We start from the raw sequence: 27,286 nt of genomic DNA, 5'->3' as shown, positions 1-27,286 counted from the left end.
TACTGGGACCAAGTTCATGCTTGGTGATACTTCCCATTGAGCTCCGAGATTAATTTGACCCAAAATAAAGTTCTTCCCCATATTGCTAATAACTCCTGAGCCTACTCAAATGAAAAGATTTTAAGGCTCTAACGAAGAAATCGCTTCTGTTCTTGGAACACTGTTTGCATCCGACTCGGTTTTGGGCAACTGTGCTGGTCAACTACATTTGCAATCAGAAACCGTAGGCCAAGTCCTCAAGTCGTATAAATCAGTGTAGCTCCGCTGACCTTTTTCTCTGTTGACTTGGGGTGGCTAAGGAGGGGCACACCGTTCAAGGAGAGCGCATGCAATTGATTCTGGCATTATGGGATTGTCAGTGTTATTTTTTCTCCCGCTCTGTATATCTCCTAACATTTTGTTTGTTTTTTTAAGCACTGCCGTGCCTTGAGCAGATGTTGTCATTGTGCTAGCCACAGTGATGCCCTGGTCTTTTTCCTGAGTGGTTACAGTTGAATTTAAGACTCTCAGCGAAGTGCGGGACTAGTTCAAACTATTCCCTCTAGCACACATCACCTTGCATTTGTCTCCTCTGAATTTTATCTACTAGCCCGCTGACCCTTCACCGAGCTTTGTACGATCCCCCTGACACTCCCCACAGTCTTCTCTAGCCTTGATCAACATCTGTAGCTTTGTCTCACCTTCCTGTTCACCTACTTTTGCAGATCAATGATAAATATATTGAACAGCATTGGATCTACCGGGGAACTTTGGGGCATCTTGCTGATAACCTTCTGCCATGCTGGAAATGTTCTCGGTCTCTTAGCCCGTTTCTGATCCATGACAGTGCTTTGCATCTTACCCTGTGACAACTTAGTTTCCTTAACAGCCTCTTGGGAGGAACTTTTTGTCTGAGGCTTTTTAAAAGTTTTATCTCCCACTTCTCCCTTATCCACTGTTCGGACTCTCTCAAAGAACTCAGACCCATCTCTGGCGTAGGGCCTTTTAGATCAGGGGTTCTCAAACTGGGGGTCGTGACCCCTCAGGGGGTCAGCCAGGTTCTTATAGGGGGGTCGTGAGCAGTTAGCCCCTATGCCTGCCGGGGCTGCAGCTGTCAGCAATGTGCGGGACTGGCAGCCCGAGCCCTTCAGAGCTGGGTAGCCAAAGAGCTGTTGGCTGGATGCCCAGCACTGAAAGCAGCGCCGTCCCCAGCAGCAGCACAGAGGTAAGGTTGGCATGGCATGGGGGGAGGGGATTCTTCACTTTTTTTGGGGGGGGGGGGGGTCATCACAGCCTGAAATATTTTCAAAGGGGGTCCCAGCAAAAGCAATCTGGGAACCCCTGTTCTAGATCATGACCAGCCCCTTTGAGCGGCACGTTGAAGCAAACAGGCGGCCAGTGCAGAGATCAGAGCGGCAGCATGCTGTGCTCACAGTGACTCAGCCCACGGAGGTGAGTGCTGCTGTTGCTGCACTGAGCCAGCCAAAGCCAGCCTGGGCTTTTTTTCCAGGGTAACCCGGAGGACCCCACATCCAGCTGGGGGTTTCAAGGGACTGGAACGCTGCAGTGAGGTCAGCCACGCTGCAGCCGGCAGATGAGCCGCAGAGGAAACAATCACAGTGCTGTTACCTGGGGCTCCAAGAGCAGCGCTGAATCCAATTCGACACCCAGGCTGCAAAGCCTCTATGAGCAACTTACCAATAGATGGTGCAGCCCCTCCAGAACAGGGGTTCTGAACCCAATGTCCTGAACTGGAGCTAGAGGACTATGACCACCATGCCCCCTTCCAACATTGTTAAATGGGAGCACGATCCTGGCTGGATGGGAGTGGGTCCCAGTACGGGAAAAGTGGAGAACCATTGCTCTAGAGAAGCAACATGTCTAGTGGTTTGAGCAGGACACCTGGGTTCTATTCCCAACTCTGCCACTGACTCTGCAGCCCATGCATGACTAACTGCAAAACGTCCATCTCTGGTGCTGTTAATCCGCTGCCTTCCACCAGCGCTACATTACTTTAAAAACGGCAGAGTACTCAGATGTCCTCAGTTTTAGTGTAAATGGGTGCAGCAAATGGGGACACAGGCATGTTAGGGGGTTCAGCAAGGGGAGCTAATAAGTGGAATATAAATAGTTAAATTTCCATTGGGTGCTTTTAAATTGAGACTCATCCATCAGATCCTTTGTATCACCCCCCTTCTGTGCCCGTCTTCCAGACATTCTATCTTGGGTTCTGGTGATATTCACAAGCTACTCGAGCGTCCCTTTCATGATTCATTGTGACCAACAGCCCTTGCTAAACAAACAAGTGGCCACATATTATTCTCGTCTCTCTCTCTGTGAAAGCAAATGTGATAAACAGAGAAATTAACAATGACTCCACTATTCACCTTCTGCCTTATCGGAACAGGAAATTGTCTCTTTCTTTAGATCCGCTGTTATTGCTATTTCTGTAATCCACCAGGATCGGCGGGGATAAGAGGCTCTTTTGAGAAAGGGCTTGGGGGACTTGTTATAATAATATGCCGCCTCCTTCCAAAGATGTAGACACAGGGTGAGAAAAAAAAAAAAGTAAAATAAAATGGAGATCTCATCTGATTCCTTCAGGAGAAAACAATGTGCCAGCCTTGCTCACGTAACTTGGATGAGACTTAGCACACATGCTTTGAGGAGGCATCTAGGGTTTAATCTCAGACGCTGGCAGCAAAACGTTTTGTGTGTGTGCACGCGCGTCCACACAAACACATTAAATTAAGCCATTTTAAGGAAGCATCCTTAGATCTGGAGGTGCTATATTATTTCTGCTGTGGGAACACCTAGAGTCCCCATCTAAGATCATGGCTCCACTGTGCAAGGTGCTGTCCACGCACACCGTAAGAGACAGTCCTTCCCCCAATGAGTTTACAATCAGAACAGATGAAGGGCTATCATCCTCCGAGCACATGGATATTAAGTAATATGCCCAAGGTCGCACAGGGAATCCGTGGCAGAGCTAAGATAATAGGATATATTCCACTATCATTGTAAACAAGTGAGGTCTTCCAATAAGATCAGTGTCCAGAATTTCAAAAATTGGCGCTTCAGTCTCCTTTCAAGTTTTCTATAACTCTGCACTGGTAGCAGTACCATTTGTGTAACCACCTTTCAACGTCAGACGGTCCTGAATTGGCCCAGCTGGCTGTTCACCACTGCGCCAGTTAAAGCAGAGCAAGAACTCAGTCCTTGTGTCTTTTGGTAGGTTCCCACACAAAGTGGTTATGAAAGCTTCTGAGTCTTGTTGATCTTGCCACATTAAAGGAACACAGGAACCAGGAGGCCACTTCTACTCAAAAAACAGTTCAAGCAACTTCATTCATTCTGAACCAACCCAGCAGTCTGCATCAGGAATCCCATCTCTGTTATTCATCATTGTAATCCCAAAGCCATCCTTTCTCTTAGCCTCCTTCTCTGATGATCCCGAGTAGACTCTAGTTCCACCATCTACACCCGCAACAGAGGGCCCAGGGTTGAAATAGCATTCTCAAGAAGCCTCAATTTACCGTCCAGAAGAGCAGAGACCTATATCCACAGACAGATGGGCAGAGGACTCAGGTGAGATACCACCGACGTGGAGCATCTGCTGTTGTTATGTACGAGTGTTGGATGTAACTGGTTAAACCAAAGGGTCACATGCCCATGCAGGGCAGAGCGGATGCTGAGCAGAACAGAGAGCTGCAGGGAGCAGGCTCTGGGTTCATGTGCTGTTAACCACATGTAAACTTAAGAATAAAAACTTCTTTGGTTAACACAAGCTCCCGAGGAGAAAAACTTGCCAGCCATCACTCAAGCACTTGAACAAAACTCCACAATTTGAAGGGGCCAAAAAAGCTTCATTAACTTTTTTTGCCCTTGCTCTCGGCTGGATCCAGTCGGGTCCAGGAGTGTGCAGAAGACCGGTCCATGTGAGTTTTCCAACCCCAACTGCAGATCAAAGAGATGCAGGGCCCAGTTTCCCACCTCAGCATCATTCCGGAGAAAGCTGAGTTAGACAGGTGGAGATGAGAGAAGACTCAGACCGCCCAGATGTCTGGAAAAGCTCAGAGAAGCACAGATGCAGCATTCAGAATGCAAAGTGCTTTATCCGACGAAGCAAAGTGAGGCTGGACCCTGCTGTGGTTTAGATGTGAAATTAAAGGGGGGAGAAGGGGGCCTGTCAAAGAGATGCCAATTTTGACCATCTTCTGACTGGGATTTTTGAATGGAATCAAAGGGAGCTGGGCATTCAGCCTCCCCTAATCTCCTGTGGAAATACCAATTTAACACCCCTCCTCCCACCGCTCCTTATGCCAGCAAGAGGCAGCTCGACATTCAGCAACTTGTAAACCATCCAGACCAAGCAGGTGTGCCCAAGAGCCGACTGTCCCCAGAAGGGGACCGCATGCATGAAGAAAACTGGTCAGCGGATGCGAAAGGGAGTGGGCGCGCTTTGATGAGAAGGGCGGTTGTGTTGCCTCCATAAGGAGTTGGGAGCCGGGCTGTGCTGACCTCTAATCAGCTTCTTAGCAGCCTGAGAGCTGAGGAGTCCTGCACGTTATCAGCCCCTGGAGGGAGGCCTGGCTTATTGTCGAACTGCTACTTGACAGCCAGCTTTTGGCAGCCCTAAATTATCCCATGACAAGCTGTAGTGACGAGGTGAGCAACCTTGCGCATAATCTACAATCATTATCATTTCCATCTTTATTACCCACAGTATGCTGAGCACATTAAGGCAGCTTTAAGGGAGCTTTTGTTTTGCAATAATTTCTTAAGAAACCTGCTTTCTTGTTAGTGTCTCCCCTGCCATCTCATCAAAATGGAAATGCTGCTGAAGGCTCCATTTATTTTCTTTAATTCTCCTTCCCACTTTTAACCAGAGCAGTTTGGCTTGGTAGCAAAATCTCACCTCCGGTACCGGAGCTGGAAGGTTGAAGTAGCACGTCAGGGTCTGGGTTCATCTGCACGCTTTGGTGCCGTTTCTCCTGGAGGGATGTTTAACCACACTCACCAGAGAAAGGATCTCAGTGTCAGAGCTCATGAGAGGTTTCAAAAGGACTCCAGGGACTAGCCCAGTGTCCGGCGCCACCACGCCTCTCTCGCGACGTAACTGCTTCTAATGCTCGAGCCTTCAAGAAGCTGCCGCTGAGCACAAGACGCCGCTGTATCTCCCTGCACAAGTGCTTCTCCACCACAACAGCTGGGGCGGAGGCAAGCTGGAGGGCACGTTCTGGCACTTCCCTGAAGGTAGACCCTGAATCAAGGGAGATTCCTCCACTGGCCCACTCCGGGGCAGCAAACACCAGGAACCCTCAGAAAATGCCTGCAGAAGCCTCCGCAGTGTGGGGAGGGATCTAGCACGTGATGGCACGTGCCACATCTTCAGAAGAGCACATGGAGCTGGGAGCGCAGAGGACAGTGAGACTCAGCACTGGAGAGGAGAGAGGAACAAGTGGATGCTGGAGTAAGAATCGGTCAGGGTGACAGCGGTGTGAGAGGAGGAGCAAGGCTGCAGCTGTTAACTACCACACCCCAGTCTACCACCTCCAGCTCATCGCCCTGTGAAGTGCCTTGAGATACCCTCGGGTACAAGAGGCACCGAGGAAAGACCAAGCCTGACTGAGCTTCCCACTCCTGCAGAGGGAATCCAAGATGGCAGCCAGGAGGGAAGGAGGCAAAACGGGGAAGGGCTCATCTGTCTCAGATTTCAGAGAGACAATCGCATAAAGGTTGATAGTTACACCACCTGCAAGCTGGGGCAGGGAGCGTTAGTCGTGTTAACTTTGAAATTGGACTTCTTTTCTGGCTAGGAGAGGGAATTTGATCATCTCCACTGACAAAGATTTTCTTTATCAAATTCAGGGCTGTCATTCCCACTTCATACAAAGCCGGTTTCTTTAGCGCTGACTTTACTATGAGAAGGTTGATAGCATCAATAGAGAAATACAGAGATGCCATAGACAGACAAATAGATACTATACAGAAACCATCACTAGAAGCTGTAGACAGACATCCAGATAGACAAATGCCATCATAGACAGAAACCTTAGATAGACAGATACTATATTAAATACACACACACACACACCCCATCAATGGGTAGATAGATACCTAGACAGACAAACATTAGATAGCTAGACATATAGATAGATACTATTACTATATACTGTAGAAAAACAGTGGGACACCTAGAATAGACAGACAGGTGCAACAGACGGACACCATAGATAGACAGGTACTATATAGATACCATCAACAGATACCGTAGATAGACAGACAGGCACCTAGACAGATAGATGGACAGACACCTAGATAGCTAGACAGACAGATAATTACAATCTCAACCTCAATTTTTCATTTTTGATAGCATTTCGCACCCACACTGCTCACACAGTGACATTCCTAGAAGATAATAGGCACCCAGCGTCATAGACACTGCTATTGAAAATGCAGCACTCCACTACAAAGAAGAATTCTAGGTTTCTAGTATTATGAAGAGTATAGCAAAAGCTGATCATTGCCTCCTTTTTTTATAGACCCAGGACTGCTCAATGACGTTAATAACCATTGGTTATTGCAGTAAGTCATAGGATTGAAGTGAAAGATGAGCAACCAGGCTTAGATATTCTCCCCCGAGATGAACGGAGCAGAATATCTGAAGCAACACACACTTTTGTAACAAATGATACTCTTCGAGAATATGTTTCCCGCCTGTATTACAGCTGAGGATCTGGCCAACATGCTTCTGTCTCTGCTGACTGCAAAGTCATCTTTAACATCGTGTTAGTCAGCAGGACTCCATGGGATCATGGCTTGAAACCACCTAACTTGTCACTGAAGACGAGGCCCTGGAGAAATGGTGCCCCCCTGTTCCCTGCTACAAGATGCGCTCTCTCCCCCACAGCAGCCAGGTGGAGGAATTTGTCAGAGGAGCTTGTGTTGCCAAAACACGCAGGTGTTAATTAAAATCACAGTAGCCTAGTAATCCAGTGAGAAGCAGCACAGTTTGGTGAGTGAGGGGAAGCTTCAAGGAGTTGTTTTTCTCTTCCGCATTTTCTCTCTCCCCAGATCTCTCAGGCTGGTAAAGCGGAGAGTGCGACTGTTACACAACTTCTCCGGTTTTAAGTGAGTTTACCTCTGGGCGAAGGTGCCTGACTGGCAACCCTCTATTTATACCCAGAGCATTTATACTCAAGCTTCCCGGGGCACACTGTGCCTTGAAACTACCTAGTGAGTCGGATGGGGGTGCTCATTGCACTGAAGCGGCGGGGAGAGAAAGAGGATGAATGGAAGCAGAAAAGGACAAGGCAGACAGCAAAAGCAGGGCGGTCTTATAGTTAAAGCAGTGGACTGAGGAGGGAAAGATCCAGGCTCTACTCCCAGCCATGCCACTGACTCCTGGCATGACCTCAGCCCAGTCACTTGGGGTATGTTTCCCCTTCCAGCTGGAGACGCTAGTCCCAGCTCGAGGAGACACACTGATGGAGCTAGCCCGCTAAAAACAGCGGTGTGGCCACGGTGAGGCGAGCAGCAGCAGGAGGGGCTAGCCACACTGAGTGGGATCCCATCCAAGAGGCTGGCGTGTGTTCGGGACAGCTAGCCCCTCATGTCCCCAGGGCTACGCTTCTGTTTCCAGCGCACTAGCTCAATCAGGGCAAATGCGTCCCTTCAAGCTGGAAATGACACCTCCAGCTCCAAGTGTAGATAGGCCCCAGATCTCTCGCTGCCTCGGCTCCCCACCTGTACAACGAGGAGAATGGACCTTCCTTGATCTGTCTTGTCCACTTGGACTGTCAGCTGTCACTGAAAGACGGTCCTGACCCTGGGGGTATGTACAGCACCAGGCACAACAGGGTTAGGCACCACTGGAACGCAAACCACCCCCACCCTGGAGAGAGCAGAGAGGAGGAGCTCAGGGTCTCATTGTCACCTCCCATTTGAGGAGAGCGAGGGGAGCCCAGGTTCTCTGGACTTGTCCACTCCTTGACCTGCCTGTTGAGGCTGCCAGTCATGAGGGCGGCTATTGAACACGGACACGTGGCCTTTAGAAGCCAGGTGGGGTACCTGCCCTTGTGCTGAGGGGCTATGAGATCCTTTGGGCAACGGAGGCGGCTTGTTTCCAGTGCCCGCTCTTTGTGTTAGGAGGACAGAGCTCAGGCATGGCCATGCCAGCCGAATGGGAACCTCATTGTGCTGGGAATCTCCTCGTGATTCCCAGAAAAACCACCTGCCATGAGCTGCGTTTCCAGAGATGACGTTACGCTCGGAGCTGAGGCGAGAGTGGGCAGCCAGAACACGTGCAGCAACGTGACACCTGGCCCAACCCCCGGACAGCTTCTGTCCCTAGCCTCCGCACCTTGGCAAGGGCAGCAGTCGCCACCAGCGGCACATCCCATTTCTCAGCACTAGGGACATTCACAGCTGCTGGGGAGATGCTGAGTCCCCCCCAGAGAGACACACTCGGGAGCTGAGGATGCTCTGTGCCACGCAGGATCTGGCCTTTCATCTGTAGCCTAAGCGAAAGTGGAGGAAGAGCGAAGGAACAGCGTAAGCCAGTGGCAAGTGTCCCCCTTGGTGCCCGATCCTCAGAGGATAGAAGCCCGCTACAGTAGGACCCACACGCTGCCTGGTCTGCCGGGGAGGGGATGGCACATACAGACAGACAGAAAGAAAATCGGGGAAGAGAAAGCAATGAAGAGAGGTACACAGGGAGAAAGAAAAGGGGAGAAAGTGATAGAAGAGCACAGGGAAGACGGAGTGAAAGACAGAAGGTGCCCAGAGCAAAGGAAGACAGAGCAAGATGGAGAACCAGCAAAGGCAGTGAGCTCACTCCAGTCAGGCAGGTCAGGAGGGCGAGCTCTCTTCCCCAGGGGGATCCCAAATCCAGAAGGCTAATAGGGAACGTGTGACGGGATGTGTCACTTCCCCCCCACCGTGCGGTCTTATCCCATTGCCTTCCAGCATACACGGGGAGGTGGGGCATGAGCTACGCCCACCAACTCTCCATCCCTCTCCCCCTCTTACCTTTTCTGCCGATTGCGACGTCCCAAAAAATATGGGGATGAAGGCTAACCAGACGATGCAGGTAGTGTACATGGTGAAGCCGATGGGTTTGGCTTCGTTAAAGGTCTCCGGAACCCCGCGGGTCTTAATAGCATATACAGTGCATGTCACCATGAGAAGCATGCTATACCCAAGCAAACAGATGAGGGACAGGTCGGAAATGTCGCACTTGAGGATACCCCGGGCAAAGAGGGGGTCCGTAGTCCGCTGGTCCTCATAGTCAATGATGGAGTGAGACGGATCCACCACGAACCAGATGCAGACGCCCATCAGCTGCAGGGAGATGAGGCTGAAGGTGATAACCAGCTGGGAGGCGGGGCTGATGAGGCGAGGGGCGCTGACCGACTTTTTGCCCTGCTCGAAGATGCGGTAGATGCGGTTGGTCTTGGTGAGCAGGGCGGCGTAGCTGATGCTCATGCCCAGCCCCAGGAAGATACGGCGCAGCGAGCAGGTGCCTGCAGAGGGCTCGGCGATCATCAGGAAGGTGGTGGCGTAGCAGAGGAAGATGCCGGTCAACAGCACGTAGCTGAGTTCCCGCCCCGAGGCCTTGACGATGGGCGTGTCGTTGTAGCGCACGAAGGTCACCACCACAAAGAGGGTGGCGATGATGCCCACGATGGCGATGAAGACGGGCACCATGGCCCAGGGCGAGTTCCACTCCAGCTTGACGATGGGGATGGGGGCGCAGCCGGTGTGGTTCTCGTTGGGGCGCTCGTTGAAGCGGCACATCTTGCAGTGGAACTCGTCCATCTGGTACTGGTAGCCGTCGCAGCGCTCGCAGTGCCAGCAGCACGGGATGCCCTTCACCAGCTTCTTCCTCTCGCCCGGCTTGCACGGCAGGCTGCAGATGGAGCTGGGGAGCTGCTGGGCCCCCCCGGGCCAGTGCATGCGCTCTACCTGCAAGAGGAGAGAGGAGAGGCCTTGCTGACCAACAAGAAACTCAGGCTGGGCATCTCACTCAGTGCACAAAGGGCCGGTGGCGCCGGCTTGCTGTGAGCACAGTGCGGGCGAGCGTTGGGTGAGCATGCCTCTAGTTCTGCATCTCGCTCCTGGCCTGCCACCCCGGGCTCTCCCATCACTCAGCAGCAACCCCGGCTATTCCAGCCCTAACCTCCTTCCCCCCAGCTTTGCCAATGCCCCCAATTTCCCATCCACAGCACCCCTGCTACTACACTCTTGCCCCCCATCCTCACAGCCCCCCCCCCCCCCATACTGCAGCTCTGCTGGTTCCTGACCTGCATTCCCTCCTATGTTTCACCCTGCTATTCCTTCACCTCTTCTTACCCACAGACTTGTTTGGGGGGGGGGGGGGGACGAGTATGCACTGAGGCCCCCAATCTCACGTCACCGGTAATGTAAGGGCTTGTCTACTTAACCAGATTAAGTCAAATTAATCCGATTTGACAACACTTGGATACACACAAGAAGTCATTGTAGCTCACCGACTGCCTATTTACCAGCAAGAAAAATCCCAGATTCCACTCTGCTCAGCAGTGAAGCAAACGTCCATGGGATAGCCTCCGAGAAAGCCATGTCCTGAGTTGGCAGCAAACCACCTCCGTGTGCTCACAATGACATGCACTGACAGAGGGCACACCATCTTGTGTGCACGCTGCTAGGGAGGCTTGTGTATTGCATGTTAGCTGCCGCACATCAAAAAGCTGAGGATTAAACCCCTGAAGTAGACAAGCCCTAAGACAGGTAAGACTCCAGGTCCCCGGAAGGGGAATGGCAATGCTAGTGTATTCATCTCATAGCACACACCTCTGTGCTCACCATTGTAGAAATCTGTGCAAGAGAGTGGAGCTCTGAGGTCCAAATTATTTCAGCACTTCACATAGGGTGAATGGGCTCACATAGGCATAACCACCAGCAGACTCAGACCATAGGCAGGCAATTATTCCCTCAAGAGAGGTTGAGCATCTTCTATTCTGAGTGGGCAGCTTTAAAGGATCAGAATCCAGCACCAGCGGACATGAAATTTCCTACCCTTCACTCATATTCAGCAGAAGACGGACTACCCACGTTATGCCTAAACTTCGAGCTGGGCGTGTGATTCTCAGCTCACGGCAACATATCAGCGTTAGCTCTGATTGAGCCTGCATGCTAAAAACAGAGTGTAGGTGCAGCAGCATAAGTGACGGGAGGTACAATCCCATGTACACAGGGCGGCTACACTCTATTTTCAGCACGCTAGTTCAATCAGAGCTAGCGTGGGCATGTCTACTTGAGCTGGGAATCACACCTCAGCTCGAAAGTATAGGCATACTAAGACACCTCTAGGGACACGGATGAGAAGGAAGAGCCCTGCAGTTCAGGAGGCAAGAATACACAAGAGCAAAGTGGCCCATAGGCAGAGCCAGTCGGGAATTTTTTTTAACAAAACATTTTTCCATCAGAAAATACTGATTCATCAAAGCTGAAACTGTTCATGGGAAAGAGTCAGTTTCAACGAATTTCCTGTTTCGAAAAGAACTAGAAAAAAGAAGATTTGAAATGATTGAAACAGCCTGTTCAGACATTTTTTAAACAAAGACGTTCCATTTTTCCATTTGAAATGACTTTACATTTGAAATTTTGAGTTTATTTATAGAAAAAAAGAAAAAGACAAAATTGAATGGAACTGTTTCAATTGACCCAATCCAATTTTTTTTTTTTTTTTTTTTTTTTGCATTTCAGTTCATGAAAATTTTCAAGATTTTGACATTTTGTCCCAAAATGTGATGAGAAATTTTTTTGAAATTTCAAACATTCTCATGGGACAGGAAAACTGTTTCCTGCCCAGCTCTACCCATAGGGTTGCTGGACCTACAAGCATTGGAAGAACAGGGGGAAAGGTTAAATTGCTGCCTGAATACGTATTCGTGGCTACGATAATATGATAATGGCTTCTATGAATATAGCGCCACCCACCCCACAATCCCAAAGTATACAAATAACTTTACAGACCATACAAGGACCATTGCAACATGCACTGAATTGCAGCCACCTCTGGGGTGAAAGGAGACAAAGGCACGGAATCAGACAAAGGTAGAGAATCATTGGTTCCTTTAGTCTGCATTCAAAGACCCAACACAGACCAAGTTGTTTGCCACAGGGAGACAATAATAAGCCCCCAGGCCCAGGACAAGACTAGGGAAAAATACATTGTTTTGCTCACTTTACAAAATTTTGGCAATTTTGTTTTTGAAAAGCTCTAGCACCCCCACTTGCTTTAGGGGCCATCCCTGTGAAAATCTGCCTGATTTTGGCCAAATTATAAACCTATGAAAAAATAGGAATGGAAAAAGTAGTATGGGATCATGTAATTAAACATTATGTCATAATGCAGACACACAAGGTGGTTGAATTAAGGTCGCACAGGCAACTTTAACTCTGGCATTGCCTAACTTTTGAGTGCTTGATTTTGCAAACTTAATAACGTTCTGTGTGTGTAGGGTTTGTTTGTTTGTTTGGGGGTGTAATATATCTCAGCAGTGTATCAAGCACAGGCTGGAAATGGCTCGGCATGACTAGTGGATTTGGTTGGTGTATCTAGCTTCGGAATTCCCAGTCCCTTTAAACCAGCTGCCCTGTCACCTCTCTTTGACCAGTGCAAAGCCATGCTCTCTAATGAAAGCTCTAGGGATGCAGGAATAAAGCTCTTGGCCCTGTCTCTCTGCTGGGATCATCTGCACTGACTCCACAGCCAAATGCAAAACCAGTCCCAGGTCTTACTTTTAAGTGCAGGTGGTCGGTCCAGTGCCCGATGACTTTGTACTCAGGGGTGGAGTTTTTTATCTGGTATTGGTAGATGTCGTAACGGCCAGGCGCATCTCCGTTCTCATTGAACGTCACTGGAGTCCCAGCAATGCCTGCAAGACAGGAAGGTTTTAATGTCAGAGAGCACAGCAACACCCGCTCCAATGGTGTGAGATGTGTCTGCCCCGTCTAGCGCAGTGTCCAATTCAACTCCTGCTAAAGTCAATGAGATCTTTGCTATGAATTTTATCTTCCGTGGGGTCTTTAGACTGTTTTCTTCTTGCATGGTCATCCCAGTATCCCACTTGATAAATATAATTAAAAAAACAAGCCAGCCTTGCAAACCCACCAGGACAATTTACCAGCCTGTATAGACAGAGGACAAACAAATACTTAGCTATTCGGTTACTATTTATTCCATACTCAGACAAATATACATTTGTCTTCAGAACAAACAGCACACCTGCCCCAGTTATTTTTAATATTAACATTTGGCTAGAACTGCCTGCTTTGATAAATATGTGTAAACAGAAATTTTGCTCAATTTAATAAAATCACCAGAAACAGCCCATCCTGGGGAGCATAATGAGGATCACTCTGCAATATGTTAACATCCTTTTAAACAGAGATATTACCGCAGAGCGTTTCTCTAAACAAAAGCTCACTGTTGTACTGATGATCATAGAATCATAGGGCTGGAAGGGACCTTGAGAAGTCACCAAGTCCAGCCCCCTGCACTGTGGCAGGACCAAGTAAATCTAGACCATCCCTGACAGGTGTTTGTCTAACCTGTTTTTAAAACCTCCAGAGATGAGGATTCCACAACCTCCCTTGCGAGCTATTCTAGAGCTTAACTACCCGTAGAGTTGTAAGGTTTTCCCTAATATCTAACCTTAGTTTCCCTTGCTGCAGATTAAGCCCATGGTCCTACCTTCCGTGGACGTAGACAAATTTGATCACTGCCCTCTTTATAACAGCTCTTACCATATTTGAAGGCTGTTATCAGGTCCCCTTTCAATCTTCTTTTCTCAAGACTAAACATGCCCAGGTTTTAACCTTCCCTCACAAGGCAGGTTTTCTAAACCTTTTACCATCTTTGTTGCTCTCCTCTGGATTCTCTCTGATTTGTCCACGTTTCCTAAATTGGACACAATATTCCAGGAGAGACCTCACCAGCGCCGACAATCACCTTCCACGGCTTACTTATGACGCTTATCGTTTTGTCTCTGATATTTACCTGCATTGATTTGTAAACTTATTAAAACTTCCAAAATAAACAGATTAAAAAAAAATCTACTCGCCCATGCAGATGAAGATAATGAAAAAAACTCCCAAAGTGTATGAGTCAGATACTCAGAGTGTGTAGATCAGGGCAGCTCCCTTCAGAACTGGCCTCCTCACCTGTCAACAAATATTGACTTGTCCTTGGCGAGCAGGTGATTAGACTATGACAAGGCTGAACTGAATTAATAAATATTACATCCTCAGTGCCTACATACTGCAGTGAGGGGAGCATGCGAAATTCCTTGGGCCTGATACTGAGGGCAATTGGCCTGGCATTTGGTGAGATTGTGGGGCTGCTATCCCCTAAGCCTTCCACCTTGAGCAAGTGCTGAAGTCTCACTGCCAGTGAGACGCACGCATGAGCCGAGGTGCTTTGCCAGATCAGGACGGCCTGTTGAATTGTAGCCTTAGGTCAATGCAGAGCACTTCCAGATCAGAATTCTCCACTCCCACCAGTGGTAGCATTTCACGCTTCCTTTGCACCAGCGCGAAAGGTTCTAAAAGGTGCTGGGCCGGAAGTCAAGCTGAGACATTATTACAGAGCAGCAGGGAAAGATTGGGGTGGAGGGTGTTATTGAGAGAGAAGAGAGAAAGGACACTACAAAGATATATTGGCTTAACTACATCGCTCAGGGCTGTGAAAAATTTCATGCCTTGTGTAATCTAATTAAGCCAACCTAAACTCCATTGTAGACACCGCTAGGTCAGCAGAAGAATTCTTTCCTCCACATAGCAACCATCACTGAGAGAGATGGGCCCTAATGCAAAAAACCCCTTCCGTCACGGCAGTCAGTCTCTATACTGCAGTGCTGCAGCTGTCCGGCTGTAGAATTTCTAGTGTAGACATCGCCAGAGAAAGAAGGACAAGCTGGTGTAGATGCCAGAACTAATTCACTCCATGTGGAGAGCAGCCTCCTTTTCCTTACCCAAGTCATTTATCGGATCAATTCTATTACCTGTATAAAGCAGATTACAAAGGGCACTCTGCAGGTCTCCCTCCCCACCCGCTAGCGGCCTGCATGTTCTCACATCCTCACCGGATGTCTCTTTCCTCAAGCACTGAATAATAAATCCACAGCCAGTGTCAGGACATCATGACGCTACATCATTCATTCAGCAGGAGTGGCAATCTCCTCCCAGCATTCAGCTATGGACCTTGCAGAAGAAAACACCACCACAGCATCTCACATTGATATACAGGCTGGGCGAAGGTGGACTTCATGAAACTGAGAGGCTGGAAGCAGTGGCTAGAAGGTGCTGTGCATAATTTCTCTGCTGGTACACCTCAATCTCGAGCCCCAGACTCCCTTGTTATTGCAGCCGTAGGCTCCCCCTTGCAAGCCCTTAACCTGCAGTCCTCCTGCTACTCCAGTCCTGGACCTCACACAGTTCTGCCAAGTACATTCGCTAGGGACACATGCAGTGCAGGCAACTGACCAGCACATCCCTTCCCCCGCCCGGGAACCCCCCATGCTGTCTGATTGCGTGACTTGAAGCAGGTTTTGAACCGAGGACCCTGGGACTGCATTAACCCACTGCGCTATTGAGCCCTTCAGATAAAGAAGCAGGGTCTGATCTCCACGACTGTCAGTGGCCCATAGAGAGAGGTGGGGGGATGAGTGGGGAGGAGAAGGAAGATGGTATTTAGCCCTTACTGATTGTCATGCTGCCAGCCCACTCGCAACTGGGCATGCAGGTCAGGCCAGACACCCCCCGTTTGCAAATGGCAGCTCAGCCGCCATTCCCTCCCATCCCCACCTCCTCACAGCTCATTACGCCTGAAGTACAGACTGAGTGATTGGCTTTGACATCTCCTGCCACTCACGTGCCATGGGGATTGCCTCACTTGGCACTCAGGGTTGTAGCCCAGGAGGGAGAGTGGGCGGGAGCTGGGATACAACACAAACATTTAAAAACAGTAACGGCCAGTGCTCGTCCCCGGATCCACAGCCGTTGTTCACTGCCCAGAAACATTTCCCGCTGCACGTGGGGGGTGGACGCTGGAAGGGGGGAGTTTCACCTCCCCTGGCTTTGCCACATTTTAAAATAACATTTACTTTAAAGTGAAATCAAGTGAAGTGTGCAAATAAATACGAACACAAGAAGCAAAGAGACAAGCAAGCAAGAGGGGAAGGAGGAAAAACAACCAAGACAAATTGCAGAGGAGATTGCAGAGGAGAGATAGATAGAAGTAATAAGAAGGAAGGGACAGAAAATGTTTATTAAAGAGATATAGTACAGGGATGAGATGAGTTTCCAGAAGAGATCTGAAGGAAGACAAAGCTGTAGCAGAATGAATCAGACGAGGAGCTTATTTCAGCAAAGGGGGAGAGAAACAATGGAAGCAGAACAAGAGATGGAAGATAGCCAAGGAAGGATGGCACGTTAAAGGTTCTACTGCAGGGGTTCTCAAACTGGGAGTTGGGACCCCTCAAGGGGTCACGAGGTTATTTTGGGGGGATCGCGAGCTCTCAGCCCCTGTACATGGCTGATTGCCAGAGCCCTTCAGAGATGAGTGTCCGGAGAGCAGCAGGTGCTGGCGGGGTGCTCTGAAGGGAGCGCCACAGCCAGCAGCAGCGCAGAAGTAAGGCTGGCATGGCATGGGGGGCAGGTTGTCACTTTTGGGGGGAAAGGGGGCCATCACAGCCTGAAATATTTTCAAAGTGGGTCCTGGGAAAAAAAGTTTGAGAACCCCTGGTCTGTTCCCACTTCTGCCACTGACCCCTTGCCTCACCTTGGAAAAATCACATGGGCCAGAATTTTCAGGAGGCTCAGCTCCTATGTCACTCCGTAGATAAGTGGCCCATGCTGGGATTTTTGAAAGCTGCTCTGTGACTTCAGAACACAGGTCTCATTGACTTCCCGCAGGCTCCCATGTCACCTGGGTGTTTTTTAAAAATCCTAGCCTTAATTTTCAGAAGAGCTCAGCAGCTCTTTTGAAAATCTGCCTCTTAATCACGCTGCGCCTCAACTCCCTCTGTCTAACATGGGGATAATAATAAAACTACGGAGTCTATTTAGATTGTATTCGCTGTAGGGCAGGAACTGTCTCCCCCTATGGGTATGTACAGCACCTAGCACAACAGGCCCCCAGTCTCAGCTGTGGTTTCTACCATATATTCTACCATAATATACATAATAAAAAGAAAGTCTAGGCTAAGAGAAAAAGGGGCCTGGTTCTGCTCTCATTCACACTCCTGTAGATCTGGAGTAACTCCAGTGACTTCAGCAGAGTCATTCGGCAGTCACTCAGGGTGTCATTGGTCCTTGTTCCTCTTCCAGTTCCCTCCCTCCCACCCCAGTCCCCGCCATGCTGAAGGCCAAATGGTGTGAAACCCCCGCAAACAGACAGACCTGAGAAGTTGACGCTGCGGATGTACTTGAGCAGCTCGATGCCGTCCACCGGGTCCATCTTGGGGCAAAGGCCGACCTTGCCAGGACACAGGCTCTTGTGCATGTTGTTCAGGGCATGGCCCATGGCGTACACGGCGTCAATGACAAACTGTACCTTCCCCTCCTGCTCGTACGAGGAGTCCTGGCCAATCCGTTCGCGGTCTGTAAATGCACAACACAGAGCCGTGACAGCCCCAGCTCCCTGGGAGCTCCCCTCAGCCAATCCCACCGCAGCCAGCTCTCCTGACACACGTCCAACAGTTCCTCCCGCTGGGACTGGCATAGATGGGGGCTGCCTATGGTCAGATGCTCTGCCTCAGGCCCAAGAGAAATTCCCCACAGCCAGCACAGCATCCTCCTCCCCCATTTCCTAGAGTGATTACTGCAAGGAAAGACTGAACTGAGGTAGAAGGGAGTTTCCCCAGAGCCAGCACGCCTTCTCCAGTCCCAGTGGCACTATTATATCTGGGAGCTCACTACAGTCAAGTCTCCTATACCATTTATTGCTGCTAGAGGAAGCTGGCATTGGAGGAACTAAGAGCATCCCTGTGGTCTTCTGCCATATCCTATTCCCTATACAGCACTGCTTCCTGGAGCTAGCAATGTAAAAAGGCTCTGATTTCCAGAGGGGCTCCCATTAGGTTCAGTCAGAGGTGCAGGTGCTCAGCTGTTCTGAAAACCAGGCAGGAAGGATGGCCTTGTGGTTTAAAGCAGTGGGCTGGGGACTCACGCAATCTACTCCCAGCTCTGCCTCTGACCTGCTGTGTGACCTACGACCAATCACCGAGGGCCTGCTTTTTTCAGAAGACATGATCACTTGCAACTCCCATGGACTGCGCCTCAGCATCTCTGAGAATCTGCCCCTTTCATCTTTCTCTGTGCCACAATCCCACAACCACAAAATCGTAATTCCTTTGTCTGCCTTGTTTATTTAGATTGCAGGCTCAGTGAAACAGGGACTGCCGCACACTATGCATATGTACACCACCTACCACAATTGTTACAGATAGTAATAGATAAGTCCTATCTCCATTCCCAGATAGAAGCATTACCCTGATTTGAATACTCCCAACTAGTGAGATATATGTAATCCTGGTCTGAATTTTATACCTTAAGCACATCTCTAACATGCGTATATTTCTCTGGGAGTAGCTGTGAGCTGCTAGACACCTATTGTATAGAAATTCCCTTGTGATGCATAGCAGCATCATTTAATCACTTATACTTGTTTAGCACTTCCAGCTTAAACACCAATCTCGACTCTAAACCCCATAAAACTCTTCAGCTAGTTAGAACTCATCTTTCCCAGCCAGGAAATTTATGGTACATAAACTTTACACAGACAACAGCATCAGGGTGGAAATATATTCCAAGCAACCCCTAAACTCTTCATGTGACTTGAATGAGACTGCAGTGGACAATTCTGAAGCTGTGGCAAACCAGAGCCAATGTCCAAAGGCTGATGGAGGTGAAGAGGCAAAAACCAAGTACCCATGGCTGAAGCGGAAAGATATCATCTCACTACACTGCAAGCACTGCCTCAGGGCCATACCTCCTTCAGCTCTGCCAAACTTCCCAGCATTGTGATAAACATTTCCAGGAAGTCCCACCTTCTGGAGGCAGGACATCCAGGAGCGGTAGAATAACCAGGCAGATCCTCTACAAGCAGTTAAAAGTGCAGAGCTTGTCAAAGTTCCTTCCTAGTCAGTGTGATCACCAATATACAGGACCCCTGAAATACTTAACTTGGAGGCAGGTATGTGTTGCCCAGAGTTTATTTGGTATAACGGGACATGGCTGGAAAATGTCAAGTTGTCAATGAAAAATAAAAAACTGAAATATTTCAGTTGAAAACCAAAATATTTCAATTCTGAAATGCCACCATGATGCCCAGTGGGAGTTGTTGTTCAGATGCCCCATACGCCTCTATAGGCTGGGCTACCTGGTTGGACTACATTTCCCATGATGCATCACAAACCCCACCCTTGATGAAGGGAGGTTATGCATCATGGCAACAGCACGCCACAGTGCATCATGGGAGATGAAGTCCATTTGGGGAACCTGGCTCACATAGAAGGGGATTATGAGGAAACTGAACTACAACTTCCAGGAGGCACCACGGTAGCATTTCAGAATCAAATTGTTTTTGTTTCCACCCAAAAACATTTCTGTGTTCAGACGTTCCATTTTTACACAACATAAATCAAAATTTTCCATAGAAAGCAGATGCTTTTCATGTAAAATTCCATTTTCTCAAAACCCCAATTTTGAAAAAGCTGTTTCAACAGAACATTTCTGACCAGCCTTGAGTAGAAGACTTTCCTGATTGCCCATGGGGAGTTACAGCACTCATGTCACAATGGGAAAATGCTTCCCGCACATCTCTCCCTGGGGAGCCCAGCACTGTGGCTAGCCCCTACATTCAGACCCTGTCCTGAGCTTCACCTCCCCGATACACCTGGGGCTGGCCTGTGGATTGTTTTATTTCCACCACGTGGAGCTGTCTGCTATTGGCACTGAGCCACACAGCACGTTCTCTGGCATCCCCGAGTTCACATACCCCAGTCACAGCTCGAGCTACAGCTTATGCAAATATTATTCATCCGCCAGCATGCTGGGCTCATCGATCTCACCATCAGCTGCTACAGTATCAGTCTCTTTGGAGCTATCCACCGTGTCAAGGGACTGCTTGTGCAACATCCATCACTAGCCACACATCCTCTAACTTGCTCTCCCCACCTTTCTCCCCACCCCCCCTTTAAATCTCCTCCCATCCTACTCCCCCACTGCCCCCTCCAGTTCCCCAGACGCTGACCCATAGATTGATTCCCAACCTCTCCAGCCAGCTCTAGAAGATGGAATCATTCAAGTGTGCAGTAATTAGCAGCGACAGCTGCCTGCCTCTCCCTGTCATAACCGCTCTTAATGGGACTTGAAACATGTTCATCATTTAGCGAAAGACACCGATTAATGTAACTCGCTGTTAATTAGAGCTAAGAGAGAGTCCCCCGTGGTGTGGCACTGCATGAGAGAGCGGCCGACGGGGGCTTTCCCACTATTCCAGCATCACAGTCCTGGCAACAGAACCCTCCAGATGTCCAGCGGCGAGACAGGGGGCCAAAGACATAGGAGCCTGGCAAACGGGATGGGGGCTTTCACATAGGGGAAGGGGCAAGGAATGGGCTCTGTGAAATGAGGGCCGGTGGGGAACCATGCTTGGGGGCATTCGGCTCCCGGGAGTGGTAAGAATGGTGCTGGGGAGACACCATGTAGGGACAGCATTGGGGGGAATTTTGGAGGTGTTGTGCACGGGATTGTACATATCAGCAGTTCCTCCCAGGGTTGCTTATTCCAGGCCGGGACTTAGGAGACCCTATGTGAGTAGCTCCCAGTCTGTGCTGACTGGGGTTGAGCGCAAGAGAGAACCACAAGGTCTGTCTAAGTCCATCCGCCTGAGTAAAGAATCCCGTTTATATCCACTATGTCTCTTCCCCACTACAGGGGGAGGGGGGTGGGAGGGGCTCTAGGAATCAGGCTAACACAGGCAGGCGGCCCCTGCACAAGGGTAAAACATCTTCCGGCCACTCAATATCCAACCCTGCCAGAAGCGTGCCTCAGTAGTTTGCGACAGTAGGTTAGAGTTTGCAGCCAAACGTCCAGAGGCTTCCAGTGCCTTGAGATCGGCTTCCAGGGAGATCTGCTTCCCTCATCGCCCTGCCACGGGCAAGGTCTTAATTCCACCGGGGAGTTGCTCCTCCCCATTTCCAAGCAGGAGGTTCCCAGCTCCCCACAGCACCCAGTAAAAGGGGCGGCACGCTGTGGCTAGGGAGAAGCTGCAGAGCACTCTGGGGAATCCCTCTTGCACTACCTGCTGGATTTCCCACTCCACTCTGTCTTCCTTACCCCACCCTGTTGTGCTAGGAACCAGGCCAGAAGACCACAAGATGCGCCATGTGGGACTCCAGAGATGCCAGCTACAGTTAAACAACGGGGCAATGCCAGGTAGGGCTGGAAGGGAGTACCCCAGAGGGACAATGGCTGAAAGCCTCCAGGTTTGGTTACACAATCCCACGCCTAGAGATGCTTCATGGCAAGTCGTGACTTTTTTGGGTAGCAGTGGGCCAAAGCAGCAAAGCTCAGCTCCTGATCTGATCACCCCCCCCACCACGCTGAGGGGAGTGAGGCAGGGAGAGGGCAGCTTGTGTGGCACCCATGGTGGGAAAACGGACACCAGATTGGAAGTTATCAGCTCTTCTGAACCTGGAATGCAAAGAAAATTCAGGGCAGGCCCCACCGGAACAGAAGTGAAGCATCCCCTCTGCCTCTGCAAAACGAAACCGACGAGGCACTGGGTTCAAAGCCAGTCAGTGCAGCTGGTTCTGAAGCAGCCACCTCTCTCCCAGGTTTCACATGCTTCAAAGCCCTGGGAGGAAGGAAGGGAACACAAGGTGCATCAGCAGCCCGAAAGCTCTTGTGGTCGGGTTTGGAGCAGTCCCCCCTAAGCAGCGAGCCCCTGAGGCCGAGGAGAAAAGGAACGTAGGCTTGTATTCCTCAGCTTCCTAGGAGCCAGGAACGCAATGCGTCCCTCTGCAGAGTGGAAAGCCAGCGCGGAATGTGATTATAAGGCACCTGTTTCATGCAGAGACTGGCTGGCCCCTGTTCTCTCCATGCTTCAGGCCATGATGCTCTTGCCTCCCATCTGCTTTCTCTGCCTCTCAGCATGTCTCAGGCAAGCGGAGACAGCGTTATGTGTCTGCTGGCCATGACTGAGCCGGGGCCAGGGAGATAAGGGGATGGCTGGGTTCGTTCATCCGAGGAGGGTGAGACAGGAGCAGCGTGGAGATCAGGGAGCGGTGCGGTGTGATTCTGTCTTATACCTGGGAAAGATGTTGACACGTGTGCCCAGCAAGTGCTTTCCCAGTCTCTCACCCTGCTTCCGGCAAAGTCGCAGTGCACACTCCCCATGCAGAGCGTGTTGGGCTGTGTGTCCCCCCCGCCATGCAGGGTGGGGAAGGGACTCAGGCTGGAGGAAACAGGAGAGGGCAGAGAAAGCAATGCACAGGCGATTGCTGGGGAAGAGGAAGGGAATGAAAGGGAAAAGGAGATGGAGAGAGGGAGACTCAGTCTTAGGCTTGCGCACTAGCCTCAAGACCAATTCATCATCTGGATTTGAACCTGGGACACTCATCGCCAAAGCACAGGCCTGGGCCACTTCAGCTAGAGGAGTAACTTCGTTAGCCGGCAACAGTAGTAGGCTGTTGTCCTCTGTGTGACCAGCCACCATAGGGACAGCACACAGTGTGCAATCATTCTCCTCTTGCTTGGGAAGCCGAGCCAGTGCCGTCTCTGTAACATGCCCAAACTAGCTGTGCTTTAAATGTTTGGCTGCCACAGCTCTGCACAGATCTGATCACAAACGAAACAAATGGGGCCAGTCCTTAGCCACTTCCCCAGCGAGCACCTCTCTCTCTGCCCTAACCTATTCCCCTTCCCCATGAGGGCATCTCTCTCCAGGACGTCATACAATGCACAGGATGCCACCAGGCCTGTCCCCCAGGGCTAGCCAGGACCATTCCCTACTGCACGTTGCCATTCAGTGTTTTCTGACTGCTCATGGAGCTACCCACGCATGACAGCTGGGAGAAAAGCTGGCAGCATGGGAGCAGCATTTGGTTATTTGTAGCCACCTCTGGGACTCCTCGCACCGCTTCAGACAGTGCAGACAATGGAGGACACCAGGGTACTGGGCCTGCAGTCCAACTCCCATGCTCTCTTAGTAGTTAGACCTTGGATGCGCAGCATAACTCACAGTTCCCATGGGAGGTCTGGTTGAGAGCTAGGGCCTCAATGCACCCTGCCAAAGGGTGGTCCTGGGAATTGCCTCCCTTTATTCATACCTTTCCACCCTCACTGCTCCTGAACCATCTACGCTCTCTAGGTTTCTCCCTCCCCTGGAGCCAGGCAGGAGGTTTCTGTTCTGCTTTTCTCTATACACATACCATAATATGTCCAGTCTCTCTGCTGCTCCATTGAGATTAAAGGACCGGAAGCCAGGAAGAGCAGAAGTGAGAGAGAGCACGGTGTGCGTGTCCCTGGGGGTAACATGTGGCATCACTTCCACCACCAGAATTGCAATGGCCTTCACAGGCAAGCAGAGGGGAAGAGAGAGTCATAAGAGTGAGGTAAGCCCTTATCCTCTGTTCTGTGCCTCTCTCCCACCTTCGCCTCTGGAGAGCGCGGACGCGGTCAGCAGCCAAGGTGCTGGGCTGACCAAGTGCTAAAACAAATGCAAGCTAACTGACCAACAAGAAAAGATTGTACCAAGGAGATAAATGTATAGCCCATCCTTCAAAGTTATCAAAATGCTCTTGAAGTACACGGAGATTACTGACGCGAAACCCATCAAGTTATCCTTTCTTCCACATTATTGACAGGGGCTATTAATCTTCTCCCTCAGCATAGGGCCTTTCCATGCATTCATCTCTCAGCAAGCAGACAAGCCACTCTATCTTGTCAAGATAATTACACATTTAAAAAAGGGTATAATAGACTTTACTCCAGATCGAAGCCCCTGGGGTTGCTCCCCCAGCCATCTGGCTATCTGGGGCCGCCATCTTCCAGCCAAGGCATGCTATGCTACCACATGGCACTGAGCATGTCATAGGTGCGTTGTCCCATGGTCAGGTGGTGAATGTGGTATATGCGCTGACCAGAACCTTATCACTGCGCCTGTGAGTTTTCATGTGACAATGAGCTTGTGATATGTGCACTGCCCAGTACGCCATCAAACAACACTGAGCATGCCACATGTGCATTATCTCATATGCTTTCATGGGACGATGAGCATGTAGCAGGTGCACTGTCCTGTACATTATCATGTGATGCAGACAGTACCATGTGACCCTGCGAATGAGCGAAGTGCATTGTCAGTATGCTCTCTAGTAAGACAGAGCATGCATATGTTAGCACGTGATTCTGAGCCTGCCCATTTCCCACTTTTCAGCCACTAATATAACCTTGCAGTTAAGGTGCTAGTTTAGGACTCAAGACATCTGGGTTCAAGACCCAGCGTTCCTGTGTGACTTTGGGTAAGTCATTTAATCTATCTCCCCATCTATTTAATGAGGATAATAATTCAGCCTCGGCTTTTTAGATGATAAACTTTTGTGGGCAAGGACCGCGTGAGTACAGGGCCTAGGAAAAAGAGTTCCTGATCTGATTAGGGACTTTGTGCATTTGTGAAAGGCTCTGTATCCCATTACAATTCGCCCCGTGCTGTTCGTTCACTCTGCCAACCGTCTGGCACTAACTGGCCCGCTTGCTGGCAGCCTGCGAACCGAGTGCAAGGACTGAATTCCCCTCTCATCACTCGCAGGGCTCCCTCCAGTCAAGGGTGAGCTGCATTAGCTGAGTTGCTCTCCTGGTGCTTCCATTGTGCCTTGTGCTGTAGATAAGCGGAAGTCTCCGAGACTGTCAATCCAGCACCTTTCACCAGCACTAAAATGTTTTCAAAAAGGAAATTAGGCTGGCGCAGGGAGAGGAAAATGCAGATCAGTGAGCAGAGTCTTGCAATGGCATGTTCCTGACAAGAGTACAATAAATCTCTCCGAAACTCTCAGTAGATTAGGATGGCGAAGGCAATGTGACCCCGCTGATTATAATAGCAGGGTCACGCATCGTGCCACCGGTCTGATAATTAATTTTCAAGTATGCAACGAGTCAAACTGGGCACCCCTCCGAGAGCGGACGGAGCTATCTTCTCACGCGGTGGATGAGAAAGGATTAGCATCAATTCCAATCACATCCCCAGCACTGGCTTTCAGCAGGAGTTAATCAAAATCACTCCCAATCCTTCTCCTGAGAGCTGAAGGGATGGTGCTCCAGACCACCGGCAGCTTCTGTACCACAACCTCTCCTGGCATGAGTCACCACAGAGAATAACGAATGGTCACGGGCAAGGGGGAGGCATCCACACACACCAGTCTCTGCTTCTCCTTCAGATGATACTGTAGGAAACTGGGCAGGAGCACTGGTTGTGGGGAGTTCACATCCACTCCAGTCCCAGCCTCTCCCAGCAGGAGGCGCTGTGGAGAATGGACCAGATGCACTGGCTATGGAGGCGCTCACACCTACTCCAGTTCTGGCCTCTCCAAGCCAGAGGCATCTTTCCCCTGTGCAGGGAGAGCTCTTCACCGACTGGACCACATAGCACAAAGTAGCCTTAGTGAAGTAGGAAGTCCTGCCCTAGCTTTCAGCACTGCTACAAGAAGCAGAATTGGGACTCGGTTTCTCCTTCCTGTTGTGGCATCCTATGTGCACTAGCAATTCAGCAGGGGCTCAGGGGACCAAAGTAGCTGGCAGCAGTGAGACAATTTCCTAGTGGGAGCCCAGCTTGAGACAACTTGAGCCTGATTTTCCAGAGGTGCCGAGCACCTGCCACTCCCAGTGACTCCAGGCAGAATCATGGGCCCGCAGCAACCCAGACTCCCAGGTACATCAAGTCATGCAACTAAAACAATGGAGGTGCAAACAACTTAGAAAGCAACTTGCCCACAGTGACAGAGCTGGCCAGTGGCAGATCTAGGATGGGAGCCCAGATCCCTGGCCAGGGATCTCTCCACTCCCTCCGAGCCAGCCTCATCCGACAGGCACTTTTATCCACTTAGGCAACAGACGCACTGGACAAATCCTCACATATGTTTGCCTAACAGATACATGCTGTATAAGAAGAAGAAGAAGGAAAAAAAACCCACCACCACGTTATCAGCAGGAGCTCAGGGAGGAACAAAAACATTAAAGGCAAAAGAAACACGAAGAAGCACAGCCAAAAAAAAATCCCCCCTCCGTCCACATGAATATTCAACATCCGTCAGGAGCCTGGTTCAAGCCATTTCACGGCGGCAGATGGGAGTGCGGAGGGTTCCCAGCCCAATTTCAAGGCAACATTAACATTCAACCTTGCAAAACTAAGGTTATTAATTAGCTCTCTAGTAAAAAAACAGGCAGTTGCCTCTGGGAAAGCCCTTCTGGCCTGGAGCGGTCTGCTTGCTTTCGAGTTCAGAAAGCACCTCACTGCCACATGCCCTCCTATCCACCCTCAAGATCCACATTACTGGCCTTCTGCTGGTCCCCAGGGAGCTCTGCACAGACTCCATTGTCAGTTCCTCTACGGGTCTCTTCCAACATCCCCATCACAGCCCCTTTCTGTATTGAAGGGCCAGTGAATTATTCAAGAGGCAGCAGCAGGCAGGAGCCTCTTCGGCCAGTGTGTCTGGGTCACGCCGCACCGAGTGGCGGGGCAAGAGAAGAGAGTCAGGAGCCACCGCCTGTTCAAAGACAGGGCAGCTGTAGATGCTGCTTCCATGGCTTCAGGGAGAAAAGAGGAATGTTGGGCTGTGGGAGACGGGTCCCTGCTAGAGACCAGCATGGTGGGAGAGATGCCTTGGTTACCACCAGCTAGAGAGGAGAAGGGCCCCAGTTAGATGGGAGAAGAGTCCTGGCCAGGTCCCAGCTAGATTCTGACCAGACTGGAGAGGAGTCCCAGTTTGTGAAAGGCTGAGAAGCATTGCCTTAGGCATTGCAAATGAGCGTAGGTTGTGGGATGGGTCAGAGAGGGACAAGAGGAGGACTAGATGACTGATGCAGGATTTCTCTTGCCCTTTAGAGGTGCGGGGGTGTTGCTGGAATGCAAGTGGCGAGAGGCGGGAGGAGGACGCAGGAGTCAGTGGTTATGTGAAACAATAAAGGCACTCATCTCCTGTAGCTATTGGAGGAGGTAAATTCACCAACACACAGCAGCGAGAACAACACACAGTGT

The 27,286-nt window shown here is 50.2% G+C and overlaps 1 protein-coding gene across 1 annotated transcript in view; it reads right to left on the bottom strand.

The window, feature by feature from the left end:
* GRM4 (glutamate metabotropic receptor 4) overlaps positions 1-27,286 on the bottom strand; it is a 227,692-nt gene that overhangs the window by 19,690 nt on the left and 180,716 nt on the right. The window contains exons 7-9 of the mRNA XM_067531540.1: positions 17,431-17,631; positions 12,769-12,905; positions 9,013-9,948 (exon numbers count right to left, since the gene is read on the bottom strand). Of these exons, the coding sequence (XP_067387641.1) occupies positions 9,013-9,948; positions 12,769-12,905; positions 17,431-17,631 (1,274 nt within the window). The remainder of the gene's footprint in view (positions 1-9,012; positions 9,949-12,768; positions 12,906-17,430; positions 17,632-27,286) is intronic.

This window comes from Emydura macquarii, unplaced genomic scaffold (genome assembly GCF_026122565.2).
Source record: "Emydura macquarii macquarii isolate MOO-44397 ecotype Brisbane River unplaced genomic scaffold, CSIRO-AGI_Emac_v2 contig_3220, whole genome shotgun sequence".
In the NCBI taxonomy this organism is placed as follows: Eukaryota; Metazoa; Chordata; order Testudines; family Chelidae; genus Emydura; species Emydura macquarii.
Note: the sequence above shows the minus strand (reverse complement) of the source record. Positions and strands in the feature narration are given on the sequence as shown.